General features: G+C 38.8%; 1 protein-coding gene across 1 annotated transcript in view; it reads left to right on the top strand.

Annotated features, from left to right (window-relative positions):
* Nucleotides 1-8,006: 8,006 nt before the first annotated feature.
* The window catches only part of LOC136885064 (uncharacterized), a 62,452-nt gene continuing 58,343 nt past the window's right edge, over nucleotides 8,007-12,115 (top strand). Inside the window, exons 1-2 of the mRNA XM_067157460.2 lie at nucleotides 8,007-8,228; nucleotides 9,768-9,892. Coding sequence (XP_067013561.2) covers nucleotides 9,827-9,892 — 66 coding nt within the window. The 5' untranslated portion in view covers nucleotides 8,007-8,228; nucleotides 9,768-9,826. The remainder of the gene's footprint in view (nucleotides 8,229-9,767; nucleotides 9,893-12,115) is intronic.

Here is a 12,115-nt window from a genome sequence, read left to right on the forward strand (position 1 = left end):
TCCGTCGCCGAAAACCTTGGATATGTTAATGCGACGTTAAACCATCAGCAAGTAGTCCAATGCTTTGAGGAGTGTCCCACCACTACTCATATGTTGGTGCGACGTTAATCAAGTAGCAGTAGTCCGGTACCGTAAGGAGTGTTAAACCATTATAGTGCTACTCATGGGGATGTTTTAGTGCGACGTCAAATAAGTATCAAGTAGTCCTATTTTCCAACATTTCACCCAGTTGTAAACTGTTGTCACTGACGATGTACGTTCTCCACAGTTTGCCACCAAGCGCCTTCTTTCCATAGGAATCAAGTCGTATAGCGCTGTCCTTGACGATTGCTGTCCATGATGTCTGCTCCTACGCTGACACTATTGCTATGAAATGGCTATGACCAGTCCATTTGTTTGGCCCTGTGCGTGTGCTGCTGCGAAACGTTGGCACACGACACTAAATACACCTCACCACCTTCTAAAGTGAAATGTGAATCATACCCTGCCGTGCAAAGGATAAAGTGTAAAGCAATGTAGTACGCCCCTCATACAGTATGTATGTATATATAATATAAGGGTTATGGGTATAGATATTTTGTTAGTTGGTAAAGAATAATACATGTCACAAGGTAAGATGTACCTTGTCTTTTAGTTTCCGTCGGAAGCATGGATTGCTCGCTTATGTCTTCGTCCTCCCTTAATATGAATGTAGCTTCTACAGCACCCATCCTCTTACGCTGTTTAAAGCTCAGCGTTTCTAGGGGCATATGGATAGGCTGCTTGAGACAGAAGAAGCTACTTACCGGTTTTATCCACGGGAAAGCATTTCTCTACGGTGATAATTGTCTTTTCTAGCTGTTAAGGTGCTGGGGAGGACGAACCCTGTGGATACGTCCTGTTAATAAAGAATGTTCCTGAAAAGCTAACTAACATTGCAATGTTAGATGTAATACTTTTCAGGTGTTTATAAACCAGCGTTTTTCATTATACCTGATACTACCGGTACACTCATAAGAGTGGGATGTGTCAGGCCCTACCCACTGACGGTAGGATGTATGCAGGTGAATTTCTCAGAAGCCCGATAACATATGATATGCTCTATTGGTGTGTAAAATCTAATTCTCTCAATATTTCCATTAATATTACGATGTGGGGGTCATGGCTGAGCTTATGAAATTCTACAGTTTTCTGTCCATCAGCCCCTAATTGTAACCACTACTACATACATCTCATTAGGCATCATAACACATGGGACAGGAAAGATAGTGACCGAGAGTTGGAATCACCTCAGGGAAAAAATAAAAAGAGCTGAGCAGCTATTATTTCTGAACAGTAATATCTGAGCTGTTTAACGGCCCCCATTTACTGTTACGGTTTCCAGAGACGTTGAGGTGTCGAAAATCTATCCCGAAAGATTTATTTTACGTGCCATTAAGTTTTATGACAAGAGGCTATCGTATTTGGACACCTTGAAATTTATGAGCGTTTTCTATGTGTGGTGTGAATAATTTAACTTATTTTGTTACTTTAGTCGTATATCCTTCTACGCAGCCTCCGTGGCTCATACGGCAGCGCGTCGGCCTCTCACCGCTGGATACCGTGGTTGAAATCCCGGTGACTTCATGTGAGATTTGTGCTGGACAAAGCGAAGGCGGGACAGGTTTTTCTCCGGGTACTCCGGTTTTCCCTGTCATCTTTCATTCCAGCAACACTCTCCATTATCATTTCATAGCATTTATCACTTATTAATAAATCACCTTGGGAGTGGCGACCCCATTGTAATAACAGCCTATATATGTTTCATTCATTACATCGCTGACCCGGTCAAAGACTGGAAAGAAGGTTGTAGGTTTTCATTTTCATCCTTCTACGCAAATACGCTCATCTTAAGATAACCTATGCGTATGGTAGTGAATATAATACAGTAGTCTCCCGTCTGTTCCCATGTTATAACACTATTTTTTCGTAATTGAAGTCCGAGTAACGTTATTGTTCCTTGACATTATGTGGAATATTGTTTTAAGCGGTAAACCAGCGACATAATCACCCCATCGTGTGTATCGTTGACCGTATGTTGCATAGGACCAGACTCGAACCATCATTAGCTTAGTTACATAGCTAGTAGGCAAGTACGACATTCCGTAAACTTGGAATTTGATTGCCGCCTTTCGGAGCGCCTAGCATGAACAGAAAACAGCTACCCAATGCACTGCGCCGCCGCCAGTATGCCAGTCGAGAGATGGTACCTACGTGAGACGAAGAGAGCTTTCTAATTTTGTAAACCCCGTTGAGATGTTGGAGAGGAAATGTGGTGTCATGTGACCATTAACAGGGTAGGTATTGGCCATTCGTGTGCCAGCTTATTTTATCGTTCAAATGAACGAGGTAGTTAATTTATTCTGTCTTCATGGAAACAGCTCTCGCGGCATTTTGATCAATGAAGGAAGTCGTACAAAAGACTGAGTTAGTTTATTATTAGATATCTTAGCAACAGCACTTCCGGCTCGAACTAGTACGTACATTTTACAATTGATGGTGCTCGCTTAGGTCTTCGTCCTCTAACATGTTGTATGCTCGCGTGAACGACCCGTTCAAAATATGAATGAACTCGTAGCAGATCTTATAAACGAGTCGTTCGATTGACTAGTTACTTCAAGGACGACCCTAATGTAGTCCTGTGTTCTGAGTGTAACGGTTGGTTTTGGATGTCCCAGATAAGTTAAGACATCTATCCTTGTACAGTAGATAGCTGGAGATAAGTAGATTATACCGGGTGTGTATGTATGTTGTATGAGTCATCAGTTCATAGACTGGTTTGATGCAGTTCCCCATGCCACCTTATTCTGTGCTAACCTTTTCATTTCTACGTAACTATTGCATCCTACATCTGCCCTAATCTGCTTGTCATATTCATACCTTGGTCTACCCCTACTGTTCTTACCACCTACATTTCCTTCAAAAACCAACTGAACAAGTCCTGGGTGTCTTAAGATGTGTCCTATCATTCTATCTCTTCTTCTCGTCAAATTTAGCCAAATCGATCTCCTCTCACCAATTCGATTCAGTACCGGTATCTCTTCATTCGTGATTCGATGTATCCATCTCACTTTCAGCATTCTTCTGTAACACCATATTTCAAAAGCTCCTATTCTCTTTCTTTCTGAGCTAGTTATCGTCCATGTTTCACTTCCATACAATGCCACGCTCCACACGAAAGTTTTCAAAAACATCTTTCTAATTCCGATATCAATGTTTGAAGTGAGCAAATTTCTTTTCTTAAGAAAACTCTTCCTTGCTTGTGTAGTCTGCATTTTATGTCCTTCTTACATCTGCCATCGTTAGTTATTTTACTACCCAAGTAGCAATATTCATCTACTTCCTTTAGGACTTCGTTTCCTAATCTAATATTTCCTACATCACCTGCCTTCGTTCGACTGCACTCCATTACTTTTGTTTTGGACTTATTTATTTTCATCTTGTACTCCTTACCCAAGACTTCATCCATACCATTCAGCAACTTCTCGAGATCTTCTGCAGTCCCAGATAAAATAACAATATCATCGGCATATCTCAAGGTTTTGATTTCCTCACCTTGGACTGTGATTCCCTTTCCAAATTTATCTTTGATTTCCTTTACTGCCTGTTCTATGTAAACATTGAAAAGGAGAGGGGACAAACTGCAGCCTTGCCTCACTCCTTTCTGGATTGCTGCTTCTTTTTCAAAGCCCTCGATTCTTATCACTGCAGACTGATTTTTATACAGATTGTAGATAATTCTTCGTTCACGGTATCTGATCCCTATCATCTTCAGAATCATAAATAGCTTGGTCCAATCAACATTATCGAATGCCTTTTCTAGATCTACGAATGCCATGTACGTGGGCTTGTCCTTCTTGATTCTATCCTCTAAGATTAGACGTAAAGTCAGGATTGCTTCACGTGTTCCTACATTTCTTCTGAAGCCAAATCGATCTTCTCCCAACTCAGCTTCAACTTTTTTTCCATTCTTCTGTAAATAATACGTGTTAAAATTTTGCAGGCATGAGATACTAAACTAATGGTGCGGTAGTTTTCACACCTGTCAGCACCGGCTTCCTTGGGAATAGATATAACAACATTCTGCCGAAAATCGGATGGGACTTCTCCTGTCTCATACATCTTGCACACTAAATGAAATAACCTTGCCATGCTGGTTTCTCCTAAGGCAGTCAGTAATTCAGAGGGAATATCATCAATTCCAGGTGCCTTGTTCCTATTTAGGTCACTCGCAGCTCTGTCAAACTCTGACCTCAAAATTGGGCCTCCCATTTCATCAGCATCAACAGCCTCTTCATGTTCCAGAACCAAATTATCTACATCTTTACCTTGATACAACTGTTGGATATGTTCCTGTCATCTTTCTGCTTTGTCTTCTTTCCCTAGAAGTGGCTTTCCATCTGAGCTCTTAATATTCATACACCTAGATTTCCTTTCTCCAAAGGTTTCCTTGTTTTTCCTGTATGCAGCATCTACCTTTTCCAGGACCATACAGCCTTCGACATCCTTGCACTTCTCCTTCAGCCATTCTTCCTTAGCTACCTTGCACTTTCTATCCACTTGATTGCTTAATCGCCTGTATTCTTTTCTGCCCTCTTCATTTCTAGCATTCTTGTATTTTCGTCGTTCATCAATAAGGTCTAGTATCTCCTGAGTTATCCACTGATTCTTAGCTGATCTTTTCTTCCTTCCTAACATTTCTTCAGCAGCCCTACTGACTTCATTTTTCATGACTATCCACTCTTCCTCTATAATGTTTCCTTCAGCCTTTTCATTTAGTCCTTCTGCAACATGTTCCTTGAAACAATCCCTCACACTCTTTTCTTTCAACTTGTCTAGATCCCATCTTTTTGCATTCTTTCCTTTCTTCAATTTCTTCAACTCCAGATGGCATTTCATGACCAACAAGTTGTGGTCAGAGTCTACGTCTGCTCCTGGGAAAGTTTTGCAATCCAACACCTGGTTTCTGAATCTCTGCCTAATCGTAACGAAGTCTATTTGATACCTTCCAGTGTCTCCAGGTCTCGTCCACGTATACAGCCGTCGTTTGTGGTGTTTGAACCAAGTATTGGCAAGGACTAAATTATGATCAGTGCAGAATTCAACCAGCCGACTTCCTCTTTCGTTCCTTTGTCCCAATCCAAATTCTCCTACTGTACTACCTTCTCTTCCTTGGCCTACCACTGCATTCCAGTCTCCCATCTCAATTAGATTCTCGTCACCTTTTACATATTGTATTAAATCTTCTATCTCCTCATATATTCTTTCGATTTCTTCATCATCCGCTGAACTAGTAGGCATATAGACCTGCACTATTGTGGTGGGCATTGGTTTGGTGTCTATCTTTACGACAATAATTCTTTCACTATGCTGGTCGTAGTAGCTTACCCGCTGTCCTATTTTCTTATTCATTATTAAACCAACTCCTGCATTTCCCCTGTTTGATTTTGTGTTGATAATTCGGTAGTCGCCTGACCAAAAATCTTGTTCTTCCTGCCAACGTACTTCACTTATACCAACTACCGGTACATCTATCTTTAGCCTATCCATCTCCCTTTTCAGATTCTCTAACCTACCACAACGATTCAAACTTCTAACATTCCACGCTCCGACTCGCAGAATGTCAGTATCCATCTTCCTGATGATCACCCCCTCTCGTGTAGTCCCCACCCGGAGATCCGAATGGGGGACTAGTTTACCTCCGGAATATTTTACCCGGGAGGAAGCCATAATTGTATTGTATTGTATTGTATTTTATTTCGTCCAACTGATCATACAGTGATATGGGACACGTCAATAATCATATTTACAGTAACAAAGGATAAAACAGTAATATACATGCCATGATAAATAAAGAGAAATATACAATGTGGTAAAGAGGCACAGATTTTAAAAAAAGTGATACATAAGTTAATTTTCAAGAGCTAAGTATTCTTCAATAGAATAAAAACAATGGTTAGATACAAATTTGAATAATTCTTTCTTAAATTTTGAACATGGTTTTATCTGCTTGATGTAGTCTGGTAATTTATTAAATAAATGTACTCCTGCATAACTCAAACTTGATTCATATAGCTTAGTTTTGTGTGGTTCTATGTGCAGACTGTGTTTATTTCTAGTATTATACCTATGTACATCAGAGTTTATGATGTAGCTGTTTACACTCTCCTTCATATATACAAGTGTATGGAAGATATAAAGGCTAGGCAATGGTAAAATAAAATAAAGTTTAAAGTATTTCATGCAACTTGTCCTCCCGCCGACACCGGCCATTCCTCTAATTATTTTCTTTTGTAACTTAAAGATGACTTCGCTATATCGTGAATTCCCCAGTAAATGATTCCATAGGTTAGTATGGAATGGACATATGCAAAATACATAACTTGGCAAGCCTTTAAATTAAAACTATTTTTCAATGATATTATCATGAAATAAATTCTACTAAGCTTTTTCCCTATAAACTCGGTATGTTTTTCCCAGGTTAATGATTCATCCATCCACAAGCCTAGAAACTTTGTTGATGATGAGTACTCAATTATGGTCTCTCCAAATGATATTGGACTAACTTCCATATTTAAATTACGGTAATCTTATGGTGAAATCTAATCACAGAATTTTTCGTTTACTTAAAATTAATTTATTATCTTCAAGCCAGCTCAGGATATTACTCACTATATTGCCTGCCTTCAATTCTAACCCTTCAGAACTTTTATCAGCTACGAAAACAGTAATATCATCTGCAAACAAAGTTAATAGCACTCCTTGAATATCATCGACAATTTGGACGATATCATTAATAAATACTAAAAATAATAATGGTTCTAAAACTGACCCCTGTGTGAACACCCTGATCTATGTTTCTGGCACAGGAATACACATTCTTAATTACATTTTTGCTCAAATCAGTACCGGTATATGATATTTCAACAATCTGTCTTCTATCCCCTAAAAATGATTTGAACCAGTCATAGGCCATTCCCCGAACTCCATACATGTATAACTTTTCTAAAAGCAAGCTGTGGTCAATTATATCAAAAGCTTTTGTTAAGTCCAGGAAAATACCTAAACATGCACCCTTCCCATCTAGTGTGTCATATATCCGTTCAATAAAGTTAATGAATGCTGTGGTAGTTGATCTATTTTTACGAAAGCCATTCTGGCAACCAGCTAATATATTATGCTTCTCTAAGAATGATAACAGTCTATCGTACATAATTCTTTCCAGTATTTTCGAGAATGCAGAGGGGAGGCAGACAGGCCTATAGTTACCAGCATCTTCTTCACTACCCTTTTTATGTATCGGAACAACTTTGGTTACCTTGAATTTGTCTGGAAATTTACCAGTGGTTAGTGACAAATTTATCAAGTAACAGAGAGGCTTGATTATGTATTGGTAACAGCATTTAATAAGGTAGTTTGAATAACCATCTAAACCAGAAGACTTCTTTTTTACCCATCTGTTTTATTATCTATCTACATCTATCAGTTCATCATTCATACAGAGAGAGCTGCATGTCCTCGGGAGGTAGTTACGGCTGTAGTTTCCCATTGCTTTCAGCCGTGTAGCAGTATCAACACAGCTAAGCCATTTTGAGTATTATTACAAGGCCGTATCAGTTAATCATCTAGACTGCCGCCCTTGCAACTACCGAAAAGCTGCTATCCCCCTTTCGATGAACCATTCGTTAGTCTGGTCTCTCAACAGATATCCATCCGATATGGTTGCACCTGCAGCTCGGCTATCTGCATCATTGGGACACGCAAGCCTCCTCACCGCGGCAAGGTCACATGATTCGCAGAGGAGGGTGTATGTATACAGTCGAGGAACGACGCACTGGTTATCGATTTGTTGGAAGCGCTTTTCGCCATTTCCGGTTCACTTTCGAAGTGGTTGGCTTGTTGTTATCAAATGTTAGTATTAATGTGTTTCGTATTGTGCTTCTCGGATTTACTGTGACAGCTTGTGCAGGTTTATTCTGTGGATTTAAGTTGTTTCTTTTAAGATTTTCTTCGTCAGGCAATTTAAGTTTCTAACGTTTTACAGTGTTTCCAAAGCTTTGGACATATTGCTAACGAAGTTGGAGTCTCAGTCTTCTACATCTCCACAAGGAGCTTGATAACATACAGTTCGCGATAGGAAATGCTTTATTGTTCAGTTTGTATTTAAGCACAAAAGAACAGCGGCGGATAATTCTGTTTTTCAGCCGACGGTAGGTTGTGTACAGTAAATATTATCCAGCTACCATTCTTAGTGAAAATACATGCAAGTTAGTTTCGACATACTACCGAATTGATTCCGAATAGCCTGCTCATGCTGTTCTAGTCTAACTACACTGAGAACCATTTAAGAGCCAATGCCTTATTCAATTCCTGGGATTGTGCGTTCTATACATGCACATTTAATTCGACGAGTAGGCCTAAGTGGTGCGACTACATACAGTATAGTACTTCTCATTGGAGTAGTGAGGTCTTCCATCACGAGTCATTAAATGTTTTGTAACAATTTGTAGGTCGCGTTGATACAGTTCACAGTTGACATTTACCAATTCCAACAAACCATTGTTAACAATCAGTTCTGGAAGCATTCTGATTTGTGTATGCTCATTAAGGTAATTTTGAAGGAGTTCATAGCCAGTTCGGTAATGTTTGTTGTAACAGACGTACAGTATATATTGTAACATAATCAATAATGATTGTAACTTTTTGGTTAAAGTTGGCATTGAGTACATGGCTATCCTCTATCATATATTTTGTTTGATCAATGAGGAATCTGGCTAAACTGCTACGGAATTCAAAATATTGTATGGTACGGTAGTTCTTAAAAGGGCTGCTAGCCTAGGTGAGGACTGTGCATCCAGAGAAGAACTATGCCTGTATCTATGTAAGAAACTGGCTTATTACAATACATAACGCACAGTGCTTACACACAGTTGTCAGTAACATCCAGGGTGATTTACATATTTTATAAGGGTGATGAATAAAACTGGGCTCTCCCCTTACTATCCCAATGTTTGTTGATTGAAAACAAAACTGAAAGAAATATATCAGAATATTCGTAATAGTGACTTACAAATTTGTATTGTATATTGTAACTGAATCACCACTCATCTTCACTCTAAAGAGAGCGAGGTTTATACTGAGCAGTACAGAATGTGCATAGCCACTAGAGCTAGAGGAGGGACAGGGTGGGGATTTGTGTCCTCACAGTGATTAAAAGCAGATAATTTGCCCTGCAAGTCGAGCAAGAAATGAATAGTTTTGAAGGTTTGGTTGTAGAATTTCTCTGTTTTTTTCAATGGGCCTTACATCATACCTTGACAGATAGGACGCATGGTAACGATGGGATAGGAAAGTGCTAGGAGTGGAAAGGAACTAGGCATGGTAGCCTTAAAGACAGTTTTCTGTGCTTTCCCATTTCCACACCAGGCAAATGCTGGGACTGTACCTTACTGAAGTCCACAGTCACTTCCTTTCCACTCTTAGCTATGACACCATAAGTTATATCTGTGCCTGTGTGATGTAAAAAAAAATTGTAAAAAATAATAAAATCAGTTGGGATATAGAGGACCCCAGTGTAGTGGTCAATGTATAGTCACGTGCTGTTAACAAGGGGTGTGCAAATTAATCCCAATCTGTGGGGGTGGAATGTTCTTTCAGTGAATTTGTTTACCACTGAGGTTCAGTTTCCAGGTAAAACTACAGGCTTGACTACAAAACAGCAATAATAGTGTTGGTTGCTCTTTTTCCAGTGCAATTTCTGTGGAAGTAATCTACATCCGAAAACTGTCTAACCAACACACTATTTAAAATGGATTTGGATGTAAAGACCAAAGAAGAACCAATCTGCTGTGAGGAATCATCAAATACGTCTTGTGTAAGTATCATTCCAGAAAACTTTATAGTAATTACAATTAAACCCTTGGCAGTCGTCTGAGTTTGACTGGTTTCATAACTCTACTTTTATCTCTTGTTCGGGATATATATGAGTATCTTGCTATGTATTGTTAAAGCATATATATATTTGCATACTAATCTCAAATTGACTAGATATTGTTTTTTTTATTACATAAATGAAGAATTTACAAGTTTTCATCTTTTATTTTGCACAGCTTGCTGAAAGCTGAATTCATTCATTAAGTATTGATGAAGAAGTGGGTTTCACTTCCTCTGTCTTTGCTTTGTAACTCTTGTCAGGGAAAATGGCAGTCTGAGTCACTCAGGTTGTGAGGGCTTGCCATCTTGTCGCGACTTGATATATTAAATCCTTTATCATCCTGATGGTATTAAATGTGCCCAAATACATCAGCTTCTTGCGGGAACAATTTCCATCATCTTAGTGTTTTTAAATCCATAAAGCTAGTTTGCATGACATGCAATCAATAACGATAACAACTTATAAGTTACGAATTTTATTATGGTCCGTATTTTCAGTTGATCAATATTGAAGGGTACAAAAGGTCCACCTATTCGATACCATTAGATTAATATTATTAAAGACTAGCGAATGTGCCTGTGCTTCGATACGGTATTCTACATTTTATACGGATTTGTCTGTAAATTATTGTAAAGGTAGTGAGTAAGATTATACTACATTGCATCTACAAACGGACTTCACCATGTGACACCTCGTTCAGTGTTCTACATGTGGTTGGTCCTAAGACATTTTCTTGTATCTCCTATATTTATGGGTTAGAATCAGTTAGTCATTGAATGGGGTGAAATTTGGTACAGTTTTCACATACTACTTTATATTTTTGATACCCATATGACACTAGAATCATAACTTTGGCGAACGTATGGCCACTGGTCATGTCAATGTGCGTGCCCAATGTCATGAATGCATCTTTCCTGTAAGTATGCCAAACATAAATTATAGTGTAAAAAGTACAAAATTAACTTAAAATGGAGAACTACAGCTCTGTTTAATGTATAAAGGATAGAAATACGACAGAAAGTCATAGGACCCGCCCACCAAAATGAAAGGTGAGTGTGCTTTCCGTTTTGCGATACGACTTACCATTTAGCCAGCAATTATCCCAAAATTAAGGTCTGCACTCCCATCAAAATTGCATCCATATTCCGATATTTTCCGGGGCCAAAAGTTATACATGTGCATAGCTTAGAATATTTCCTCAAATAAAAGAGTGTCCAGGCTTCGGGATTAGCATTCGCATGTGTACGGAGTGAAGAAAATAATACAGTTAAGAAAGTTGAAATTATTAGAAAACAGGTTAATAACTGAGGACAGCAGGATAGGACAATAATATATAAATACCAAGTGAGTGTATTGAAAAATCAATTGCCGTTCAATAAATTATGCTGATATGATTTATGTATATAAGAAAGCGGTAACAAAGAAGAAATTTAGGCGCAGGGATTCTTAGGTAAAGAGATAAGAAGATGACTAATGGTGTTATTACTGAAGCTATTCGAGGTTGGTTATAACCTCCAACGATATTCCACCAATATCCCGCAGAATGGCCGATTGTCGCCTCTCTTGTTTTCTACCCGATGAACAACCACAAATTTACAGGAATGTTGACGAAAATGGCAATATGTTACTTCCCTGGTGGCAAGCAGTCAGAGACATTGCCATGGTAACCTGTAGGTTCGTTGTCGGTCTGTCAGTCACTCAATGCAGAACATGATACCCCCAGATAATAGTAATTTTCTCCGTCTTTTGAAAAATACGGAATATAATGAACGTAACAACTTTACGTCTGATCTTAGAGGATCGAATCAAGAAGGACAAGCCCATGTACATGGCATTCGTAGATCTAGAAAAGGCATTCGATAATGTTGATTGGACCAAGCTATTTATGATTCTGAAGATGATAGGGATCAGATACCGAGAACGAAGAATTATCTACAATCTGTACAAAAACCAGTCTGCAGTGATAAGAATCGAGGGCTTTGAAAAAGAAGCAGCAATCCAGAAAGGAGTAAGACAAGGCTGCAGTTTGTCCCCTCTCCTTTTCAATGTTTACATAGAACAGGCAGTAAAAGAAATCAAAGAAAAATTTGGAAAGGGAATCACAGTCCAAGGAGAGGAAATCAAAACCTTGAGATTTGCCGATGATATTGTTATTTTATCTGA

This window comes from Anabrus simplex, chromosome 13 (genome assembly GCF_040414725.1).
Source record: "Anabrus simplex isolate iqAnaSimp1 chromosome 13, ASM4041472v1, whole genome shotgun sequence".
Classification (NCBI taxonomy): Eukaryota; Metazoa; Arthropoda; class Insecta; order Orthoptera; family Tettigoniidae; genus Anabrus; species Anabrus simplex.